The sequence below is a fragment of the Magnolia sinica genome, chromosome 2 (genome assembly GCF_029962835.1).
Source record: "Magnolia sinica isolate HGM2019 chromosome 2, MsV1, whole genome shotgun sequence".
NCBI classification, from domain to species: Eukaryota; Viridiplantae; Streptophyta; class Magnoliopsida; order Magnoliales; family Magnoliaceae; genus Magnolia; species Magnolia sinica.
In genome coordinates, this window is record NC_080574.1 from 20,985,372 (window position 1) to 21,010,865 (window position 25,494).

At 39.5% G+C, this 25,494-nt stretch overlaps 1 protein-coding gene across 3 annotated transcripts in view; it reads right to left on the minus strand.

Moving 5' to 3' along the window:
- Window positions 1-23,950, minus strand: part of LOC131236573 (SNF2 domain-containing protein ENL1) — a 39,075-nt gene extending 15,125 nt beyond the window's left edge. The window contains exons 1-12 of one of the 3 annotated variants that reach the window (XM_058233847.1): window positions 23,657-23,950; window positions 22,927-23,564; window positions 21,778-21,908; window positions 21,552-21,606; window positions 21,244-21,276; window positions 19,148-19,255; window positions 18,953-19,008; window positions 18,784-18,874; window positions 18,091-18,228; window positions 17,904-17,981; window positions 706-915; window positions 542-613 (exon numbers count right to left, since the gene is read on the minus strand). In XM_058233847.1, coding sequence (XP_058089830.1) covers window positions 542-613; window positions 706-915; window positions 17,904-17,981; window positions 18,091-18,228; window positions 18,784-18,874; window positions 18,953-19,008; window positions 19,148-19,255; window positions 21,244-21,276; window positions 21,552-21,606; window positions 21,778-21,908; window positions 22,927-23,564; window positions 23,657-23,765 — 1,719 coding nt within the window. In that variant the 5' untranslated portion in view covers window positions 23,766-23,950. Of the gene's footprint in view, window positions 1-541; window positions 614-705; window positions 916-17,903; window positions 17,982-18,090; window positions 18,229-18,783; window positions 18,875-18,952; window positions 19,009-19,147; window positions 19,256-21,147; window positions 21,277-21,551; window positions 21,607-21,777; window positions 21,909-22,926; window positions 23,565-23,656 lie in introns of all 3 variants that reach the window. The other 2 variants (XM_058233846.1, XM_058233848.1) reach the window with 2 other exon arrangements.
- Between the last annotated feature and the right edge of the window lie 1,544 nt (window positions 23,951-25,494).

Sequence of the window (25,494 nt, forward strand, 5' to 3'; positions counted from 1 at the left end):
AATACTCGACGCAAGCACCCCTTCAACTCCCAAATCCGATTTTTCAATTCTCTCGATCCCAAAGCCGTTGAATGGAAGATTTTAGCCAATCAATCAGCCCTGCAAGAATGTCCACTTGCTGTATTTGTAAGAGCATTGGAGCTGAAATGAAAGAAAAATCAGATTCCCCCCTTTTACACATTTGTATGGCTATGAAGCTCAAACATTCAATTTCTTGATTGATTCTCTTCTTGAGCTTGATAGAAGTATGTTCTTACCTCTTAATGTCTGTTAATGAGTTCCATTTCGTTTCAGATGAAGATTTATGGAATTTTTTTTTTCTTCTTCTTCTTTTTTTTTTGGTTGGGGGGGGGGGGGTCCATTTTACGATGTTGGTTGCTATGCAATGTTGTAGGATAGGGATTGTTGTGAAATTTTTTCACTTTTTTCAAGGGGCTTGCTATGGTGTGTGTATGGCATGAACTAGTTGTGTGTGTGTGTGTGTGTGTGTGTGTAACTTAGAAGAAATGTAAATGGAAGCACAAAGAGATTAAAATAGAACCTGAATGAGATTTAACATTTTGCGAGTTTGGGAAAAGATCAACACATTGTGTCCTGCGGTAACCAAGTTCTCCTATTGCACAGAGCATCAATCACATCAGAATAAAACACTCTGAGAAACATATAGGGGAAGGTTTGCATAAGCTTGGGTAGAATAGAGCTAACCAGTAACGATACAATAAAAGTAATCTTGCATGACACATTGTCATGCACTTGATGTGTTTCTTCAGGACCAGTCATGTTTGCTAAATGCAAGGCCATTTTTTCGACCATACCAAGCTCTTTATGATTTAGCATTGCGTCCATTCCTTCTAGTACACCTTCTGCAGCTTTTTTGGTTAAAAGAAGTGGATGATCACATATTTTCTTTAGAACCTGTTTCAGAGTAAGTATGGTTGGTGTCAATTAAAAAAAAAAACAAGCATTACTATAGTGCGGTTCATGTTTAACAAGCATACTTAGATAGAATCTCCATTTACAGAGGAGTGGAAATTTCAAGCCAAACAAAGATCAAGCCCATATACATTAATAGCTTACAACTTACAAGTAATGAATAAATTTGACCTAGAGAATAGATGAGTGGAGAGAGAAACCTTACTAGTGATCAATGACGCAATAACATGGTAACTTGCAAAACAAGTAAATGAAAAGGGCACGTTTGGGTGCCATTTAAAAATGAATTTTAATGCGTTTTTGCCTAATAGGCATTGACATACGTGTCAGCGACTGTCTAAAGTTAACCGAAGGTTAATATTCATGAGAAGATTGTGGCCCACCTATGCGTTCAAGTGGTCTCAAATTTCACTAGGAGCCCCTTCTCACAATGGTGAGTCAATAAAATTGTTTGGATTTTGGATATGTGTCACACATTTACACTGCACGAGAGAGGCAGGAATCACTCCATCCTCACTGGTGCATTTTTATGAGGGAGAACTGAGAAGCTTTCCTGACAATCACAATAGTCCTTCCATATTTAATGGAAAATGGAATGGATGACACAGAAACACACCCTAAGAGTTTTTTGTTCACTCCTTTAAAAATCAAAAACTTAAATTTAAAAATCAAAGACTTAAACTAGCAAACATTATGGAAGCACACTGATTAAAAAGAAAAACAACATAGAGGTATTTCAGTAATGCAAGGGAAGGAACACCCAAGAAGGCACAATTATTTTATTTACAAGTACTACATCAATGGGTGACAAAGAGTACAAACCATAAAACAAACAAAAAATGAAATCAAAAGAGTGATTTCTTATAAATAGCGAGGTCACCGCCATCATCATCTTCTAAGCCTAATCCAGACTAATTGGGGTCAGCTACATGAATCATGTTCTACCTTTCCACTCTATCAAGTACCATATCCACAATTAAGCCATAGGCCATCAAGTCTTTTCTTACTTCCTCCATCCACATCCTTTTTTGCCCTCCCCTTGACCTTTTATAGCCTTCGTCTTAGATCAACTCATTTCTTCTAACCAACACAATTCTTAGTCTCCATTGTGCATGACCAAACCACCAAAGTCTACTTTCCCTCATCTTATTACTTGTTGGTGCTACTCTTAAGTTCCCTCGAATGCATTCATTTCTAACTCTATCCTTCCTCATCATACCACATCCTCATTTCTGCTACGCTCATCCTATGAACATATTCCTTGACTGCCCAATTTTTTTTCCCATAAACCAATAAATTATCGGTAAGCAACAATCACATAAAACTCAAGAAGCAAACCTCCACTTCCACCCAGCTTCAATTCTATGAGCAGCATCCTTCTCAATCTCTCCACTTCATGAATCATCAACCCAAGATATCAAAAATGGTTACTTTGGGGTACTTCTCGATCATCAATTGTAAGGACCTGTTTGGATTATGTTACGGCCGTCTCTTCCTCATTGGACTCACTTTTCTTTAGTACTTGGTCTCTTTTCTCTATTACTAGTTGTTTAGGACATGTTGGAAATTCTTGCTTTTGTTATTAAGGGCGTTATAATCATTATTGTATTTATGATTTAAAATAAAACAAAAGCAAGAGTGGGCATCAACCCTAATCTCTCTCTCTCTCTCTCTCTCTCTCTCTCTCTCTCTCTCTCTCTCTCTCTCTCACACACACACACACACACACACACACACATCCACATGGTATCAGAGCGTGATTTATCCAGGCATTGATCCTTTCCTTCATCTTTGATGTTTCTACCCTTTTTTCTTTTCTTATTGTTTTGAGCTGAAAATCTAGAGTCGTTGGGTGTTGATCCACTTGAATATCTCTCAACCACGGTATGTTGGGTTGCTTGATCGTGTCCCATGCATGTGTGTGAGGCCCACTTCCATAAAGATCCATCATGATGGACAAAACAGGGGCATCGTGCATCTATAGCCAGACTTATGATTAGCTTTAAGGTTGAAGGTATGTGTTGAAGTTGTGTATAGCAACAGTTAAAAGAATCATGGTACGTGTGGAGGTTTTGAAACAAGAAGTGTCATCAAGTGATCATACTTGTTGATATACATCAGTTTCTAAAGTACGTGCTGGGTATGTTAAAGTTTAACGCTCTTCCCTTGTGTATTTAATCTCTCCTGCAACTGTGGATGTCAAGAGTGAAGCTAAGACTAGTCTTTTGTCTTCATCTAACTTAATTAACTTTCAAATTACATTGACTAAACTCCATGGAATGAATTAATGACAATGGGGTCCATCGGTAGAAGCATTCTTGATGCGGGGACATGTGATGAGCTAATCCTAGATGCATGTATAATCAAGTTAAAGAATGTTCAAATAAATACACCAATTAACTAGCCGCTTCCAGTCAAAGGGATTAGGTAAACTTCAAAACAAAAATGAGGTCATTCCGCCAGGATCATGCCCCTTAGCATAAAATTGCGTAAACAATAAAAAGGGAGGACCTAGGGATATAAGAATATCCCCGATCTAGCATAAGTCAGTCCACAGTCAAATTTGGATTTGATTCTACTGACTAACCATTCATCTTTTCCGTTCAAACTAAAAAAAGGATATCCAGAGAGGAACGAAAGAGGTGAAGAATGAAGGGTTCGAGGTGAAGAAAGTACAGATCCTTTTGTCGTCAAAAGAAAAGAGGATGATTCTTACCTTTTCCTGCACTTCGAAGATCTAGAAAGAATGAAACCTGAAATCAAGGTGGAATCCTCAACACCCAAGGGCCAATCTTGAAACCTTAATCTCTTGAATAAAGAGGAAGAAAAGAGACGAATTTTTATTCATTCAATAATAATGAAAATAGGGTTTCTCACAACGTATATATAAGCTATGGAAAAAGTAAAAGTGCACTAAAGCCCCCGAAAACAAGAAAAATAACAAAAAAATACAAATAGTAAAGAAAGTGCAATAAAGCCCCTGAAATAACAAAAACACCTAAAACTAAAACGCCTGTGCGGTAGGGTGTGAAATTCAACCTATAGATCTATGGTTAGGGTGCAGTCACGCCGCTCCTGCACTCGCAACGCGTCAGAAAATGGATCCGATGTACCCAACGTCCATCTACATCAACTCCTCCACTTCGGTACTCTGTCGACGACACCTCCTCCTCTAGTACACTCTAAATGGTGCACCACTGATGTCCGCATTAATTCTCCCCGGGTAGGAAGAATTCACCACTGGCGAAAGTTAACTCCTGTATTTCTCGAGCAAATCGGAGTTGATGCGCTACAACACTGCCTCTGTGATCCAAGAGTTATCTGTAATGGGCATGTTCATCCATTTGACTAGGAATTTATGAAAACCCTCGGAGCGAGTGGAAACCGCCTCGGAGTCCAAAATTTTCTATATCTCATCTTTTCTCGATGCAGGTGGAAGAGAAGGTAAGATGGGTATAGGAAGATTAGGCTGTGGCCAAGGTCCATATATAGGGAGGGTCTGGGAAGAAACAGGGAAACCAGTGAAAGGGAACTAGATCTTCCACATTAAATGTGGAACCGATGCCCATGGTAGCAGGGATATCAACAACATAAGCATTAGACCCCAACATTTCACAATTTTATGTGGGTCTATGCTACCGGCATGAAGTTTCTTCACGGATCCAGGTGAAAACTGATCAGACCTAATACGAACCATGACATTATTTCCATGTTGAAGTTCCCTAAATCTCTTGTGAGTGTCAGCATAAAGTTTATAATGTTCATTACTTGAATTAATCTTCCTCTTGATCTCATTTGCAATGCTTGTATATGTTGGGCGAAGGACTCTCCTAACTCTGAAGGACATTGTGGGGTAGCCATGAAGATCAAATATATGAGGGCTCGGGGTCTAAGACCTGAAACAATTTCAAACGGGCTCATTCCTGTGCACCTATTCACTGAAAAATTGGACGCGAACTCTGTTGTGGGAAGAACAGTGTCCCAGGTCCTGTGGTGGTCTCTAACCAAACATCTTAATAAATTCCCTAAGTTACGGTTCACTACCTCTGTTTGACCATTTGACTGGGGATGATATGTTAAAGAAAACTGGAGCCTCGTACCCAAAAGATGCCAGAGAGTCTTCGAAAAATAACTAATGAACCTAATATCTCTGTCAGACGCGATGGATCTAGATACTCCATGGAGTCGCACAACCTCCTGAAAGAATAACTTAGCAACATGGGAGGCATCTGAGATCTTATAACAGGGTAGGAAATGGGCCATCTTAGAAAATAGATCAACAACCACGAGTATGGAGTCGGGCTTACGAATAGTCTTGGGAAGTCCAAGCACGAAGTCCACACTGACATCTTGCCACGGGGCATGTGGAACTGGCAAAGGAGTATATAAACTTGTATTTTGCTTCCTCTGCTTCGCCAATTGACATGTTCGACTTTGCCTTACAGTCTTAGCCACATTTCGCTAGAGATTAGGCCAATAGAAACGATCAAACACAAGGGCAATTGTTTTATCTCAACCAAAGTGACCTGCCATCCCTCTAGCATGCAGCTCCCAAACTAGAAAATCGCGGAGGGATGTTCGTGGGATACAGAGCTTGTCCCCTCTAAAAAGATATCCATCTGTAAGGATGAACTCCACACTCCTCGAGGGAGGGTCACTAGACAATGACGCATAACTGATCCCAAAATCAGGACAGTTTGAGTACTCACCCTTGAGTTGTTCAAAGCCTATAACTTCAATACTCATGGACCGCAGCGTCATGATACTACAGCTAAGCGCGTTAACAACCTTATTCTCTTTTCCAGCCTTGTGCTTAAGCACAACTGTGTACTCTTGAAGAAATTGTGCCCGCTTGGCATGCCTAGGGCTCAACTTCTTTTGAGAGCTCAAATATTTCAAGGCCTCATGATCAGAAGAGAACAGGACAAATACTTGCGGTAATAAATAATGCCGCCAATGGCGCAATGATTGCACAACCGCATAGAACTCCTTGTCATAAGTGAAATAATGTTGTTTAGCCTCGTCCAGCTTCTCACTGAAAAAGGCCACAGGATGTCCCTCTTGGCTTAACACTCCGCCTATAGCAATTCCTAACATGTCACACGCTACCTCAAAGGCTTTGATAAAGTCAGGTAAACACATGACTGGCACTTCCGTCATCTTCTTTTTAATTTCCGAGAAAGCCCATGTCGCAGCTTTAGTCCATTGAAACTCCCCTTGTCGTATGCAATCTGTGATGGGAGCCATAATCAAGCTAAATCCACAGATGAACCGCCGATATAACGTATCTAGGTCATGAAAGCTTTGCACATCGTGTATGGTATGCGGCTCAGGCCAATTGACAATGGCCTTGACTTTCTCAAAATCTGCAGACATACCCTCTGACGATACAACAAACCCCAGGAAGATAAGACGGGAGGTTAAGAAGGAACACTTCTTAAGGTTCGCATAGAGTTTTTCTGCACGCAAGGCGTTGCAGACCTGCCTCAAATGCTCGATGTGCTAGCTAGGGACGTACTATAGATGAGGATATCATCAATGTACACAACTAAAAACTTGCCCATAAAGGGTTGCAGCACCTAGGTCATCACCCTCATAAACGTACTTGGCGCATTGGTTAACCCGAAGGGCATAACTAGCCACTTGTACAGCCCGTCCTTCGTCTTGAAGGCAGCTTTCCATTCATCACCCAAGCGAACACGAATTTGGTGATAACCACTCTTGAGGTCAATTTTCGAAAAGATAGTAGAGGTGGTCATCATGTCAAGCATGTCATCAAGCCTCGGGATGGGAAACCGATACTTGACAATGATCTTGTTTATGGCTCTACTATCAACACACATGCTCACGTGCCGTCTTTCTTGAGCGTAAGAAGTACGGGCATGGCGCACGGGCTCAGACTCTCACAAATGAATCCCTTTTTAAGCAATTCATCCACCTACATCTTCAACTCGGCATGCTTAGTGGGGTTCATTTTGTATTGAGAGAGGCTTTGTAGGGTCGCCCCTGGGACGAGATCTAACGCATGCTGAATGTCTCGCATCGATGGAAACTCGTCTGGAAGGTCCTCAGGGAAGACATCTCGAAACTCCTCCAGGACCGAACGAGCCTCCTGAGGTATCCTCATAGCAGCCTCAGGTGTACTTTCCCTAGCCAGTAGGCCATACACCATAGTCCCCGCCTTAGTCTCTCTCTCAAACTCCTTAGCATCTATGATGTGGAGAGACTTCAACTAGGGCGCCCTTTAACTCTTAAGACCACCTGGGGACGCAACATCTTTCGCTCCTATTGACGATTTGGGAGAGAGCGGGCTCAAGACAAGCTTCTTTCCTTCATGCTTAAATATAGGATTATTCGTACGCCCGAATATTGTGACATCTTTATCATAGAGTCATAGCCTTCCCAAAATGATATGGCCAACGTCCATCGTGACCACATCACACCACAGCTTGTCCTTGTATGGTCCAAACTCAATCAGAACAAGGCATCGCTGGGTCACAGGAAGGGATGTTGCATCCACCCAAGAAACTTTGTATGGGTTGGGGTGAGGGACTGGCTTCAACCCCAAGCGACTCAAAGTAACTGAGGAAACTACATTCTCACAGCTCCCACTGTCTATGATCATTTTGCAGCTCTTTTCTCCACACTTGGCATAAGTGTGGAAAATGGTGGTTCTGCGCCAATCTTTGCTTTCCTTCATCTGGGTCAAGGAGAACCTCACCACTGTAAGTGGGATAGCCTCCACAGTATCATCCTCGGCATCACTAGCCAGGTCAAGGGAGGGGATAATGATCTCCTCATCACCCTGATCACCATCAACTTTATCTGTCACTTCTTCTGTGGGGTGTTTGGAAATAAAGGCAACGTGCCCACCCTTATTTGAACACTCGGCAGCGATGTGAGCCATGCCACCACAGCGGTAGCATTGCCCTGGCATCGCGGGCCTAGTACTTGGTCCAGCCATATTATTACTTCGATTTCTGTTGACTGGCTAGGTACAAGGTTGAGCTCTGGGTTGAATTCCGACCTGGGGTCTCGCTCCCTGCGGAGCTACTCTAGGAATAGTAAGTCAAAAATCAATCCCCCTCACATTGGACTGGCACACACAGTGCTCCAGTTCCTGCACCACCTAGTAAGCATGTTCCAGACTGGTGACCACATGAAGCGTGAGCTCCCGCTGAAGCTCAGGCCTGAGGCCCATACGGAAACAGGATAGAACCACAGCAGGGTTCTCATCCACATCGCACCTCATCATATATTCATCGAACTTGGCGTTGGATTTTGTCACTATCATGGATCCTTGGAGCAAAATGTGTCATTGATCTAACAGTCTCTGCTTATAAGAAAGAAGAACATACTTCTCTTACAACAACTCTTTCATCTCGATCCAAAAGAGAACTGGCCTCTCTCCAAAGAGAATTGGCCCCTCTCCAGATCGCTCACGGTGACACTCCACATTCCCCCAATATAGTTGTGCATGGCCTACCAATTTCATCTTAGCAAACCCGACTCGTCGTGGGTCTGGCAGAACGTGTCACTCAAAGAAGTGGTCCATGTCTGCTAACCAGTCAAAAAAAACTTTGGGGTCCAATCTCCCATTAAAACTGGGGGCGTCAACCTTGATACCCTTCATGAGACTAGAAACAGGGTCCTCATGCTCATGATATCTCCGGGGGTGCTGACGGCGCACCCCATCATAGCCCTCCCATTGGACAGGAAGAACAGGATCACGATTGTGTGTGGGTAGTAATGGATACACCCCATCGTGTCTGTTGTCAGGCCCATGGGCCTGATCTACGCCTAAACCATCCCTAGGCGGATCAGGGCTCACAACTTGAGACTGATCGACAACCTCAGTGTTGGGGGTCACCTGGGCTCCACCTACAGTGGCGGTTGGAATACCAACCTCTAGACGCACAACTCTCTCTCTAGACGCGTGAACCTACCATCTTGATGCGCAAACTACTGCGCGATATTATCCCTCAAGGTTCGAAACTGTTGATCCATTCTCTTAGTTAGGCCCTCCATAACCTTGGTAAATTGATCGAAGTCCATGGTGTAATGGAGACCGAACCAACAACTAGTGTGGGTGGGCATACACCAGGAATGACAAGTGAATGGTCCTACATCTATGTGCGAGAAAAGGTAAAAACAATGATACCAATGCAATACAACTACCCTATATGGCCTAGATTTATATGGGGACTCAACAAAACCTAGGAAAAAGGGCGGATTAAACTCAACAAAATATGCCCCCTACGCAGAGCGGTCACGCGGGACATGTGATGACCTAATTTGGGTAAAGGGTTTCTATTGAAATTTTTTACTACAAAGACGAATTGACAATAAACTGACCCACGCTAAAACTGGGCTCTGATACCAAATTTGATGCAAGGACATGTGATAACCTAATGATAGATGAATGTGTAATCAGGTTAAAGAATGTTCAAATAAATACACCAATTAACTAATCGTTTTCAGTCAAAGAGATTAGGTAAACTTCAAAACAAAGATGAGGTGATTCCGTCAGGATCATGCCCCTTAGCATAAAATCGCGTAAACAGTAAAAAGGGAGAACCTAGGGATATAAAAATATCTCGGATCTACATAAGTCAGTCCACAGTTAAGTTTGGATCTGATTCTACTGGCTAACCATCCCTCTTTTCCGTTCAAACTAGAAAGGGGATATCCAGAGAGAAACGAAAGGGGTGAAGAATGAAGAGTTCGAGATGAAGAAAGTATAGGTCATTTTGTCTTCAAAAGAAAAGGAAGATGATTCTTACCTTTTCCAACACCTCGAAGATCTAGAAAGAAGGAAACCTAAAATCGGAGTGGAATCCTCAACACCCAAGGGCCAATTCTGAAACCCTAATCTCTTGAATAAAGAGGAAGAAAAGAGACAAATTTTTATTTATTCAATAATAAGGAAAATAGGGTTTCTCGCAACGTATATATAAGTTATGAAAAAAAGTAAAAGTGCACTAAAACCCCTGAAAACAAGAAAAATAAAAATAAAAAAACGAAAAGTAAAGAAAATGCAATAAAGCCCCTAAAATAAGGAAAAGAACAAAAATGCCTAAAACTAAAACGTCCATGTGGTAGGGTGTGAAATCTGACCCATGGATCTATGGTCGGGGTGCGGTCATGCCGCTCCTACACTCGTAGCGTGTCAGAAAATGGGTCCAATGGACCCAACGTCCATCCACATCAACCCCTCCACTCCAGTACTCTGTTGGCGACGCCTCCTCCTCTGGTACACTCTAAATGGTGCACCACTGATGTCCGCATCAATTCCTTATAGGTAAATAATAATAATATTTGATTTCCCCCAAAAACTTGAAGAAGGTTCAACAAAATACGAAAATTGGGTGGTGGAGGATGCTGAGATTAAAGTGTTTCTATGGAATATTATGGAGCCTTAGAATAGTGCAAATGTTATCGTTTTCAACACCACAAAGTATCGAAGTTTTTAAAGAAATGTATTCGACCAAAAAGTTCACTCTGATTTACAAGTTACTTCATAATATCCTCGCTCTTTAATAAGGATATGAAAGCATTGGAGAGTATTAATCAGCTTAGTGAGGCATGTAGGAAGAACTAAATGTATACTAGCCTTTGTCTATTAATCATGAGACCATAAGATAGCAAAGAGTAATTTCGTATTGCCAAACTTCTCTCTGGTCTTCTTCCTAAGTTTGAGCCCGTCTGAGCTTCTTTTCTTCGATCACAATAGCTTATGGCAATTCAACTGATGTGTTTGGGTTGGATATTATTTGTCCTATCCTGTCACCTTCATTGTCCTACCTCGTGACTTCCTAAATTTCCTTGAGTTTGTTTTCAGTGTAAACTAGCCAAATCTTTAAATATTTTTTCACATTTTATCCTTCTTATTGTTTATTTCATGATCTAAAGACGAGGAGGAGGATTGCTGGAAGACATGAAGTGAATGGATAATTATCTTGATAATGAAATATCCGAAGTTGCATTGCGAACAGACATCTCTCCCCATCAATAGCATTCCAGGCTTGATCATCCCTCTTTAAGTAGCTTGAAGAGTCCACTTTCACCGTTGTCATATGTGTCTAAGGCTCGTGAATTGAGGAAGCGCCATCGAGTGTCATTTCTTCCTTGTATAGACAAAAGAAGTGATATAAACCTTTTTATTTAGTACATTCTGATATTTAGGGCTCAGTTTATCTGCTTTCAAGCAATTTTGTCATCTTTGGGGATAATTATTCTCGAATGAAATGATTATATTTGATAAAGATTGATTAGAATTGTTTTCTTGTTTTAAAGAATTTCATATGGAAGCACAAACGCAATTTAATCGCAAGTTGTGTGTTCTATGTTCTAACAATGCAATGGAATATGCATTTCATTACTTTAATTCATATCATTCATCTCATGGCATTATTTAGGGTTTTAGTCATCCAACAGCCCATCTTTTGGGCTATCGTAAAAGACAAGCCCGCTTTCAAACATTTCCCAATACCGCCTACCATTTCAGCCGTTAGTTATTTTGGCGCCTACAATAAGATACCGCCAAGTATAACATTTCGTATTTTTATAAATTACATAAATACCCTTTGAGGTTTAATACACATATCATCCCACGCACACACCCCTCCCTCTCACTCGAACACAAGCCCCAAATCCTCCCTCTCCCATGTTGTATGGACCAAGGGCATCTCACGCCCCTCTCTCCCTTGCCAAGTTCACTGAATGCATCACACGCCCCTCTCTCACTCTCATGTGGGCTGAAGTCTCACCCTCATGTGGGCTGAAGAAAACAATAGCAAAAGCAATAGAAGTGATTACAACAAGGAGAGATGGTTTCCCCTCCCTATCTGTTTAGATGCATGAGGAAGAAAAAAGAAAATAATAAAACAGAGCAAAGAAGCATTTTTTTTCTTTTCTTTTTTTTGTTCTTTTTTCTTAGCTGAAGAATGTAATACCGAATGGAAATTAAATTAGGTAATTTATTGTAAGATTTTTGGGTTGTTCAAATTTTCAATTCCGCGATCCAATCCGATGGGCATGCACCAAAATACTCCAAATTGGAACATCCTATCCAACAATTATTTGTCCTTTATTTGGTTTCTTATTTCTTAACCGTATATTTTCTAGCCACTGATCGAAGGGTTTTTATCTTTCCATGTCGAAGATTTTTTATATATAGGCCATCCAGAGTAGGGCCAATCATGTCAACGGTTTAGATTGCCTGGACCACACGTGTACCAGCTGAAAAACCATTGTGGTGCCAAGCACTGTAGAGAAGTCGTTTCCTCTTGCTGGTTTTTGGGTTTTTGTTGTTGGTGTTTATCAAGGAATTGCAAAAACTACAATGTGATTGAGACACCACCCTTGATTTTTACATGGCACACCGTAATAATTATACAAAATCTAACCCATCCATGAGGTAGCCCATTAAAATTTATGCATAAGGACAAAATGTCAAGGCTAACAGTGATTCATGTGGGCCACAGATGAAAGTCGTTTTGAGGGTAAATGTTACCCTATACTCTTTTCAATCGTGTGGCCCACTCCAATCACGGATTAACTGGAAATTTGGTCCTTGGGCCTAAAATGAGGTGCTGATGTGTTTGTACGAATGGATTTCACATACATATCAGGGTGGTCCAACTAAAATTTTGATGGCAAGAAAAAGGAGGCATCCTCAGTCGGTTACAATCCTCAGGCAGTTGCAACACTTTGGCGTTGTGAGCTGTGGGCCCCACTATGATATTTGTGTTTTATCCATGCCATTCATCAATTGTGGATCATTATTTTAGGTGGACCACACAAGGCAGATCCAAATCTCAGGTGGACCACATCACAACAAATATTGGTGATTGAACACATGTTAGAAAATTCCTATGGCTCCCCATACTAATTATGTACGTCGCATTGTCTTGGATGAAGCTAATATTTTTGTTTTCCCTTCATGCAGGTCTGTGTGACCTAATCAACAAGTTGGATGGCAAGTAAACGTTACGATGGGCCCTATATATTTTTTTATGGTAGACGTTCAATTGTCATTGTTTTTTTATTGTGGGGTCCACCTGATATTTGGATCTAATTCATTTTTTAGCTCAAGCTCTGAAATAATTATCCAAGAACGATGGACAGCCTAGATTTTTATATTAAAAAATAAAAGACATCGTGGTGGGCCCACAACAAAGTCCCTTGTACACATGAATTTGGCATCTGTCCCTACGTGGAATATGCCGGTTGAACTGCTTTAAAACAGGGGTAAAATTGTCTTTTAGCTTAACCCATTAGCAAGCTATTATTCAAAGTCAAAATAATGAGTTTTTTTACCGTATGCTAAAATGATACGCGGGTATTTGGAAAACGTTTAAAAGCAGGCTTGTTTTTTACGATTGCCCAAAAGATGGGCTGTTGGACGACCAAAACTCGATTATTTACCAAACTTCATATACACACAAACCACAATAAAATGGGGTAGTTGAACGTAAGAACTGTCATTCACTTGAGGTTGCTAGTGTATTGTTATTGAATATGAAGGATTGAAGGTTTCGAAGATTTTACAGTGATGCAGTCTTAACTTCATGCTACTTAATAAATCAAATGCCTTCGTCATCTTAGATGGAAAATCACCTCTGTCTTGTGTCCTCAAATTCCTACATTCTTTATTCCTCCATGTATTTTCGATTACAAGTGTTTCGTATATAAGCTTGATCATATAAACCAAGGGCTATCAAGTGTCCTTTTCTTGGGTATTCTCGTACCCAACAGGGATACAAAAGTTATAATCCCATTTCCTGTAGCCATTATGTGTCAGCTGATGTCACATTCTTTGAAGTTTGAACAGACTTCATATTTCTAAAAAGGAGGAAAGTCTTTACAACTTGAAGAGAGTTTCACTACTACTCTTCCCATTGTACCAGATACCACTATTGGAGTGGGAGAGATACCTATGCAAAGTGCATATCAACATTTGCAAGTCTATTGCAAACATTCAAAACATGGAGAGGGAGAACATACAAGCATGATTTCTACCAATCATCATGATCTATCAAAAGATTATTGTCCTTCTAAGTCCTTGTCTACATCGTCAAATGAAGGTAATTTACATATTGCTCTCTGTGAGGGTATATGTTCATGCGCTCAACATCCTAATTCCAACTTTGTTTCAGTCGCTTGTTTTTCTCCTTCATTTCAATAGTTTGCTTCGTCCACATTGTGTTCGTCTATTCTCCGTTCTTTTCAGGAGGCTCTGAGTTGTGATGGGTGGAAACGTGTTGTGGAAAAAGAGATGGCAACGCTCCATAATCAAACTTGGACAGTAGTTGATCTACTTGTTGGAAAGCGTGCAATTGGATGCAAATGGGTGTATATTGCAAAACACAATCCCAATGGTTCAATTGATCAATGAAAAGCTTGGTTGGTTGCAAAAGGGTGCTCTCAGACTCTAGGAGTCGACAATTCAAAGACCCTTTCACTCGTTGCGAAGCTTCATCCTGTACATGTGGTTGTTTCCGTTGCCACAAATTTGGATTGGATTGTTATCAGCTTGAAGAAGTCGACAGGGAGCAATTGCATGAGTTTGCTACTTAGAGGGAGTCAAATAAAGTATTCTGCCCTAACAAATCAAGTTATGGTTTGAAACAATCTCCAAGAACTTGGTTCAACAAGTTAGTAAAGTAGTGTTTGAATTCGAGATACAACTTAGCTAAGGTGACCATTCCATTTTTTCAGGCAATGTGAGACAAGCACTACTATGTTCGTTTTATATGTGGACGATGTCATCGTCTCAGGCAGTGGTAGTACAAAGGTTGACAAGTTGAAGAAATTTTTGTAGAAGCACTTTTATATGAAGGACTTGGACCATCTTCAATACCTCTTGGGCATTAAGGTGGCTAAGCCTAAGTTGGGCATCAATTTGTCACAACAAATATATGTGATATATTTATCTGATGAGACAGGTCTTCTAGGAGAAATGATTGAATACAAATCAAAAAGTTGGTACGGATCAGAGAAAATTGATTGATGATACAATAAGATATTGTCGATTGATTGAAAATTTGATCTATCTAACAATTACCTGACCTGATATCACATATCCCATCAACGTTGTTAGTTAATTTATGCAGACTCCCCGGGATCTCATATGGAGACAGTGTTTCGTATCTTCATGTATTTAAAGAGGCCGCCAAATCGTGGTATCCTCTATAAGAGGAATTGTCATCCCTATGTAGATGGATATTCTAATGCAAATTGGGTTGGTTCTCCATCTAACAGACAATCTACTACTAACTAATGCACTTTTGTAGGTACTAATCTAGTTACATGGTGAGAGGTAGAGTGTAGTGACCCATTCAAGTGCTAAGGTTAAATAGGGCAATCCATGCAGCGTGTAAACTCATTTGGCTAAGAAAGTTAATGGGGGAGCTTGAATGTATGGTAGATACTCCTACAAGGTTGAATTATGATAATTAAACAGCCTCTCGTATTGCCAACAATTCTATCTATCATGAAAGAACCAAGCATAATGAGGTCAAATATCACTTCATAAGGAGAAGGTTGGTAGCAAGGAAATTTACATGTTGTTTGTAGTCCCAAGACCAACTAGCAAATATCTTCACAAAAGCCCGAGTCGTACTCAGCTAGATTGCCTCTTTCCCAAGATGGGCATTCATGATATACATGCTCCAGCTTGAGGGGGAATGTTATAGCCATCTCTTTCTCATTGGACTCACTTATATTTAGTGCTTAGTCACTTTTCTATGTTACTAGTTGTTTAGGGCATGTTGGAAATTTTTGTTTTTGTTATTAAGAGTGTTATGGTCATTATTGTATTTATGACTTAAAGAGAGAGGGGGTGTAAACCGTAATCTCCATTCTCTCCTTTCTTCCTTCTCCACTTTTCTTTCTCGTTTTCTCAATCACATCCATAGATTCATTGAAATTGAAAAGAAGAAAATTGATTCTTTTAGAAATAACATTTCTAGGAAAAAATTATGGAAATGAACCATTGCTTCCGATGTTTGTTTTCTCACAAATATTTCCAAGTAAATTGATATTCTTTTAATATTTTTGTTGTTTGGCAGCCACTTCATTTTCATAAAAATGTATGACTAGGTATATATATCAATAAATATCCGTAATCAATGGCTCATCTCTTAAATCATAAAAAAATAGGGCCCATCTCTTACTATTACACATGTGAAGACTTGGTTAGAGTCAACAACGGTGGGCCCTACATAGTTATGATCATCTAATGATGGGCCACATCTAGAAATGTACATGGATGGCATCAACTAATGATGGGCCATACTTGGAGGACATAGCTAACATCTACTAACAATGGGCCACACAAGGTTCAGACTATCTAACAATGAGCTCCACCGCATGAAAAAAATACTTGGTTAGGGTCGACTAGCGATGGGCCAACATGTTTAAGATCATTTAACAATGGGCCCAATGAATAAACATTGTTAAAATTGCTTAATGATGTGCCCAGTGTTATCAGAATTGTATGATTCGTGAATCCTACAATTCATATTGAATCGTATGGGTGTACAATTTGAATTGCTACACCTAAATCACAAATCTTAAATAATCGTACCATTCTTACAAATCATAAGACAATCGTAAACCTAGAAAACGGAACAACAAAATACTTTAAAAATCATTTTTTTATCTTTTATCCAATTTTTTCTTCTTTCTTTTAGCCATTTTGCTTATAAAACATGAAAAAGACACTCTCGTATTAAAAATATCCTCTCTTTTTTTCCCTTTGAGAGAGGGGAAAGGAAATTTGGGATTTTGATATTGAAAAACCCAAAACAAAGAAATCAAGATATCTTTTCATTCGCTCAATGGAATCAAATGCCATTTTCTAACATGATTCTACAATTAAGAAAGGTACAAAGGAAAAATTATCAAAAGGCTCCTAAATGTTTTCAAGGTTGTTTTTTTAAAGACAACAAAAGAAAACAAAGAAAAAAGACAAGAACTCTTTAATATCATGATATGAATACTATATACGTTTCCTCAATTGATAATTTCATGATATGTATTACTTTTTCAGTACATGTTGATGGGAAATGGATGATTGATGAGTTTTTAATGTTTTATTGTTTATTTATATTTTTTCAAATATTTTTATATTTTTTTAAGAAATTGGAAAAAAAAACTTTCGATTTTCGATATGATTCAACTCCTATTACGATTTGTGATACAATAACAATTTTAACAGCATTCGATGGGCCCAAAATTGTTAAGATCATTTGTCGATTGGCAACATGGACATACACATAGTTATGGTCGACTAACGATGGGCCCCATGTGGTTAGATCATCTAACGTTGGGCCTACATGGAAATACATACGGATAAAATCAACTAGAAATGGGCTCCACATGGCAAGATCATCTAATGATGGGCGCAACGTGGAAACACACATGGTTATTATTTACTAACGATGGGCCACATGATTAAGATCACCAACTACGAGCTCCATGTGGAAATTGATTTTCACTTTTCAATTTCAACAAATCCAAATAGGCCCTTAATTAATTCCCCCTTTCCACTCCTATTGTTACAAAAATTGCATTCCATATACACTCCTTTAGTTTGACTAATTTAAACCTTTATATTCTAAAGAATCCCTCCATAGTTCGAGCTTTGTGTTTACCCCCTCCCTAGTCTTGTCAATCAAAACTATGTCATATGCAAACAACATAATTCACAGGACCAAACAATTTTGTCTATTAACATATATAGAGAACAACAAACATATATACCTATCAAGAAGAGTATAGAGGCAGCTTTCATAAAATAAGAAAGAAATGGAAATTGAAACAACCAAAAAGTATCAAAGCAAAGCAAATGGCCAATCGTCACAATTCAATAGTCATTTCATTGTAGTTCAAAATAAAAGAGCCACTAAGAATGTCAAAGTAGAAATATAAATGCAAAATCAATTGAAGACGATCATTATTACCGTTAAAGCAGCTAATGGTGACCCATTAAATGATGAATGAACCAACTCACTCTTCAGAAAAGCTTCATATAGTCGCCTCTGCATCCAAAACAACACCTAATTAGGTAACAATTACCAATTCACTGTTGAATAATGGGAAAGATTTGGAAATATCAAATGCTAAAGATAAAGAGAAAATTAATAGTACCTGGCAAGGAGTCAATCTAAGCCATACGATCATCTCATGCTTTTTAGAAAGTTTTGCACTCTTTGTTCCTTCGTTTTCAAGAAATACTTCACTTTTTAAGCGACGCAAAAAATATGGTTTGATGCGTTCCCGTAGCTCCTGGAAAGAAGAAACAATTATGGCAGTTAACTCGCAATTATTAAAACAAAGCAAATAAAGAGCTCAAAACAGAAAAGTTCAGTAGTACAGTCACAATTAAATACCGAATAACATCAACCAAGGCTAATTAAGAAATTAAAAGATGACCCACAATTACAGACAAGATAATAAAGTTTTTTCTTCCTTTATTCTTATTGAGATGTGAAAATGAAGTGAAATTGACAAGAGTGCTAAGATTCTATTATTAGAAATATATTAGTGCCATGCTCAATTAAGACTTCTCCCTATTTACCATTGTTCTAATTTTCTATTCTGATTATAGAACTAGAGGAAACTAACAATATGGCAAGCATTACGTTATAAGAAAATGCCCAACCCTGAGAACCTTCTTCTTGTTTAGTGTCTGTAAGGACCTTGATGCTGATTTCTACGAGGACCTTGATTTTATCACATCCAAAATAAGATGAGCATCAATAGTGTCGGGGCCAACCATGTTGTGAGCTTGGGTTGCAATATCATGCTGAAAAGTAAATAGCGCCAACAAACATGCAATACCTTAGCAACAGTAGAGCCAACACGCTTTTCTCTTTCAGAAGCATTTTTATCATTTCCCCGTAGAATTGCATGCTCATATCTTTCTCTAAACCTGGAAAAAGAAATTAAACATTGGTAAAACTAACAACCTGGGCGAAAAGGCAACAAGTACATGAGTCAAGATCATTACTCTTTTTTGTCACCCAAAATTTCTGGACAGCAAAAATTGAACAGGGCCCAGAGCTCCTAATAGAATGAGTAGCATTCATCGATAAATTTACAAAATCATATACATTAGGGCAGCAGTAGTACCTACACTGTAAAACTTCGTAGAAACAAAATGAACAAGAATGAACAGAAAATAAGTGCAGTCATAACAACTTACCTTTAGATTGTTTTGTATTGGTGTCCCACTTATAATGATTCGATGAATGCTAGGTATCTCAGTCAAACTTTTGGCTCTTTGTGTGTTAGGGTTCTTTATGATATGTCCCTGACATAATAAACAAGCCATCAGAAAATCACTTCATTGTCAAGAAAAATATAAACAGAAGTCTATTATATCAGAGATAAAGCCACACGTACAAGACACTTCCCAGACAAATCTACAACAATCACAAGGAAAATTGATGCAAAACATTCATTAATTGAAGTACTCAAGCAAGAAGAAAAGAAGAGAAATTCAAATGATTTTGTTAACTTTCAAGGGACATTTGGCGAATCTTAAAATCCTCACTGAACTTTCTATTTTTATCAATTTGATGCCTCTTTTGATCTTTAGGTGTTATGGACTGTATCAGGAACTTTTAGTTGCCTTGGATTGATCAAGAGTCAAGACCTATTTTAAGAAAAGATTTTTGAGTCGTGGATTTAGTAAAGTCTTTTTGGACAAGAGTCCTGTTGTGGGGATCTTTTAGGTAAAGTATCTACTAAAGAATTCACATAGCAACAATTACACTTTTCCACAGTCAATTTCTCCACCACAAGATTTGAGGTGAGCATGTCTCACAAAAATGGATGTCCACTTGCTATGCAAACAGGATCCACAAAAATGGAATCCAAGGTTCAATGGTGCCAAGGAATCCTTGGAACTTCATATTGGATACTCATTACACTTCTCTTTAACTTTCTTTTGTTTTCCCCCAGTCCAAACACGCCCTAAAATGCATCTGTGTTCACTTTAATGCCTGTTCCATTCTATTCCATTTCCCCTACTACCCGCACTAGAAATCCATTTTTCTCTTCCAACATAGAAGAGAAGGAAAGTATTTAGGTGTTGTGTGTTTTGAAATAATATGCAATCAATCGATGAGAATAACCGGATCCAATCAAAACAAGGAGGGATTTCTTCTTGTTATGGCTGCCATTCACCGGGTCTTCGATCATTGGCTCCCCTGTCATCGGATCACCATCTTCATTAACCTTCTGGCACTGGGCAGGCGTCGGCCCCCATACATGGTCTTACGAATTTGCGGAGACCTGTGTATTTGGTGAACAGTCGTCCGGGCCTGGTCACTATGACCACCTTTGTGAGGACGGAGGAGACACCCCTTCTCCCACATTCGGACATGGAGGCGAAGGAAAATGTGAAATTACTTCACAAACAAGCATGCTGGATCATGCATCTATCTATATAAACAGATAGATACATCGAAATATAGATTTGGACCGAGGAGCACAACACACAAGTTTTACTAAAAGCACCCATGATGCCATACAGAAATATTGGTCAAAAAGATCAAAAATCACAAATCTCCAAATACGTCTACTGGAAACCCTTCAGCAAAATGGACCTAAACAATCCAAATAAACCAAAACTGATTGAAAAGCAATACATGCATTTCAGTTCCTATAACTATATCAGTATGGAACATTTCAGCTGTTTCTATCAAAATGGTATGAAATCAAGAACTGTGCTTCATCGTAAAATCCAAAAAGAAAGAGATCAAAACACCATGACCCAAGTAAAGGAGATTTACAATAATGTACATCCTTCCATGTTCGTCATTACAAGGTTAGCTCAGTGGTTGCAGCCATCACTGACGACATTACAATCAAGAAAAGCCAACAGACAGAATGTTTACAAGTACAAGGAAACAGATACGATATAATGAATCAAGAGCAAAAATATATCTCAGATGACAGTAATGTTATTGAATCACTCATTCACTGGGAAAGAATGGGCAATCATGCAAATCATCACAATACCCCCCTCCAAATAGACTAGATGAGATTTAGAAGAAACAAACCTATAAGCAATGCAAAAGCTCTTTGAATCCTAACTACTGAAGAAGTGCCAAAAACAATAAAGATAAACATAATAAGATGGATGAATTAACGGTTATCAACAAATGCACACAGACAGCAATAAATTAACAAAAGAACCTCGTCGAGTATAATATAATCCCATGTGATGCTATCGTCACTTGCATCTTCTTGCAGGTAACAATCACCACTTAAGGATTTTGAATTATTCCGTACAATGTCATATGTGGTGAGAAGTACGCCTTTGTCCTGCAAAAAGATAGATTCTTTAAGCAGAACATACTATCACTATCTTAAAAATGTAACAAGCACAGAAGAAGACATCCATAACTGAACTAACATGTCTAAGTTAATTTCAGTTCATACAATTAAGAAATTTCCAACAACATATTCACAGGTAAAGCAAAATCCATGACATGTGCAAGCATAACAGTTCCCTTGGATATCTGAAGGGACGCTTGTAGACACATATAATGTTATTTGACAGTACCAGTAGGGATATGAGACAGATACACATTTCAAACCTGAAGTACATATTGAAGTTCATATTGACGTGTTTTTACAGAAGTTCCATAGTACCTGCATACAACAAGTCAAAAACAAACAAAGTGACTTTCTAAACTCTAAACTTAGATGAGAGTTTGAAATAACATGCACAAGGTCAGTTCAATGATTTAAAAGATAGAAATATACTAGTATAATAATAATATTAACCATTAAAATAAATATAAGAAAAGGTAGAAGCCTCACTCTCGGATTTTCTCAGAAAGCCCCACAACTGACAATTCTTTGATCCAATGAGCAAGAAGTGTTTTTGGGGCTACAATCAATGCCCTCTTAATCAAATCCGAATGGAAGAGTCCTGCCAAGAAGGCTGAGACCTGAAAAAGAAGTTCTAATTAATTTCTGTCGGGGAAAAAAAAACTCTTTCTTTAACCTTCACAAGAAAAAGTCATAAAGAAAATGAATATATATAGAAATGGAAAAGATTGTGCATGCAGAATGTGTGCCAATAGTTGGTCAGAAAATATCTCCAACCATCAATAACGCTAGGCAAGAATCTTAAAATGCATTTAAAAACTCACATTTTGACAATGCTTGTAAGATTTCCCCAACCGCCATCTTAATGGTGGGAGATAATGAAGGATTATATTTCCCTTAACACAGAAGAATCAACTCAACTCCCTACATTCCATCAAAATCATTCCTACAACACCCTGAAAACTCTTTTAAAACCATGGTCCATGCAGTCACATTCCTTTTAAATCTTCGGAAAATGTCATTCAGATATTCCTCTATGTTTCTTAATACCCTATTATTGCTGTGCACATTGAAGTCTTCCTCGTAAAAAAGGACTAGTCTAGCATTAATAAAAAAGAAAAAAGAGGACTTCTAAGTGCACTCGACCAGATTTTCTTTTTCTTTTCCTTTTATTTATTTTTTTTGGCACTCACCTCTCACAGTCACAAATGGCAGCATAGGGCACATGCATCCAAGCTGCTGATCAGGTCACGCCATTTAGATGCCAATCTTAGAAATCAGGCCAATCTTATAATCATGTGGGCCACATGTGTGCGCAAAACCAACAGGTGAGAAAATTTGACAAACAGACTATATACAGTGTATGGTGCTGCCTAATGATCAGATCAACCTGAATTCTTTGCAAAGGCATCTAAGTGGAACGATGCTCCTGATGAGCAGCTCAGATCTTGCACTGCGAGCATGAGCACTTGCTCAAGTGGACTTTGCATTCTTCATGAAAATTTAGTTCACTCAACCACAAATAGTTTCCTTTTGAAAAGTGCCATAGCTCCTGGTGACAGTATCAGCCCCTAAATCCATGGAAGAAATCTGATAGATGAATCGATAACAAAATCAAAGAGCATGTCTGTATTTTACCTGCATTGTTTTCCCCAGGCCCATATCATCACCTAAAATCCCTCCGGTCCGCCTACAATGAATAGACCAAAGCCAGTTCAGACCATCACGCTGATGCGGATATAACATCTTTGCAATTCTACCAGGAAGTGTGTACGTCAGCAGGGGGCCACTCAGCGTGATAGAATCTCCATCCTCAGAAACTGAATCTTCCACGTCATCGACCCAGACGGCATTACGACCATCGTCCCCCAGCACGGCTTCTTTGTCCAATCCCTTTCCGCTTAAAATCACGCAGTCTTCTTCGTCCTCCGAACCCAGAGGGGAATGGAGGGAAGAAACCGCCACAGATTCTTTCACTTCTGCCGTCGTATCACTGATGTTAGTAGGTGTCGGTTGCAGTGACGGATTCGGAGAATGAGAAGCAGCATAATCGGAATCAGACAATAAGGAAAATGAAGACATCGGGGTTTGGGGGATTCTCTTCTTCTCGATGGAGAGAGTTTCAAGCCTGGAGCTGAGATCGTTGAGTATGTCCCTGATCTGAGGAGGAGAGTCCATCAGACCGTTGGACTCTTCTTCGTCTTCTTCAGTGGGATTCGACGAGAATTTGCAGAGGCGGCGCCTGCCTTGGAGTTTAACCTTGACAGATTTTTTCACTGAGAGGAGATTGAGAAATATGAATTTAGACTGAGAAATGTAGGGACAGAGAGAGAAGAAGATGGAATGGACGGTCTGGATTTTGTATTACCTGCTGGAAAAAGATGGGGAGCGGCCTTAGATGAGCGGCTTTGAGAGGGGAAGTCGCCGAGAAGACGCTCGTTTCTCTCGTTGAGACTGAGGGGTTTGGATTTCGACATGGCTGAGAGAGGTGGAGAAACGGAGGAAGAGATAGATGTGGAGAGACGTAGTGATTGCGCTCTTGCTTTCTTTCCCGCTCTGGTAGATTCGAAATTTATTAGATGGAAATCTGACCGACCGTTTTGATCCGTACAGAGCTCGAGCCCGCTCCGAGGGGACAGCGAGTGGGGCTCCGGCGTAGACAGGTCTAATGCGCGTAAAAGATGTACGCGTGCGCGATATCGGATCCGTTCATCCGGTAACCACTGAGCAAATGCCACGTGGTGCGATGGTGACAACTGTACGGGCACGGATTAGATCCTGTTTGGATGCCTGTAACTTAGGTAAGTTAAAAGTGACTCACTAATGGTATTTAGGGGAGAAAATTCTTATAAGTAACTTAGAGCCTGTAAATAAACTGCAGGGCGACAGCGGTGAGAAGCCACTTCCCTGTAAGTTATTTGAAGTACTACCTCGCTTGTTTGGAGCTTGAGACAAGCAAAGGCTCCGAGAGCTACTGTGTTACCACCGTGAGGTGTGAATTTTATCCATACTGTACATCAACTTTTTCATATCATTTTAGATTACTATCCCAAAAATAGCGTATATATAATACTCAAATGACCACATAGTGAGGATTAAATTCCTAGTGTTGAAAATTTTTCAAAGACCACAAAAGTTTTGGAACAAGATAATATTTATTTTTTCACTCATCCCATTGTATATGACCATATCAACAGGTTGGATGGAAAATAAACGATACGGTGGACCTTAAGAAGGTTTAAATGGTGGACATCCTTATTACCACTGTTTCCTTTGGTGTGGTTCATTTGAGGGTTAGATCTGCCTTGCTTTTACCCTAATAATCTAACATGAAAAAGTGGATGGACGGTGTGGATAAAACTGATACATAACAGTGGCAACGAAGTAGCCCTCGTGGCCTCCGCCTGTCCCGAGCTCCGAACGGGCGGGGTAGTGTTTTCCTTACATTCACGCTTTTTTGTTCTTGACATGAACGTGGCTTCGAAGTGGGCTTGACTGTGGGCCCACCTTGATGTATTTTCCTCACATCTACACTGTCCAACAAATGGCGGGCCCCACGGTTAGGGATCCCACCCGCCTCGGTGGATCCCCCAAAAGCCACACCTTCCTGCACCTTCGTTCGGGTGTTTGAAAGCATCCAAATCGCTCGAGATATTTCAACCTTCTCAGCAGTAAATAAAGAAATGACTAGGTATGTCTTTTTATCCTTCTTCATTTTTTTTCCCCATTTTCTGTCCCTATATAGTCGTTGGAAGATATCTGCAATTCTTCCTCTGTTGGGAATTTTCAAAAATCAGAGTTGTTATCTAAAATCCTATTTTTTTTCACATATTCGGTCCCTACATAGTTGTCAGAAGATATCTGCAACTCTTCTTGTGTAGAGAAATTTCAAATTTTAGAGTTGTTATCTGAAATCCAATTACATATAACATGAAACATGACATTTCCTTGTGCATTTATATGGCAGCCAAAAGCTGCAGTAAGATTATAGGTTGCAATATAGTTACATGCAATATACCCATCCAAACGCACCATGTAATCAGATTACCATTTAAAAACTTTGCAGCATTCAAACGACCCCTAAGTTGTTCATATGTTGCACATTGGCGTTTCAGCCGTTAGGAAGCAGAAATAACAGTGGAGAAGTTAGAAGGAGAAATAGATTGTCTGTTCTCAATACCCATTTTCATGAGAATGTCAAGAGGT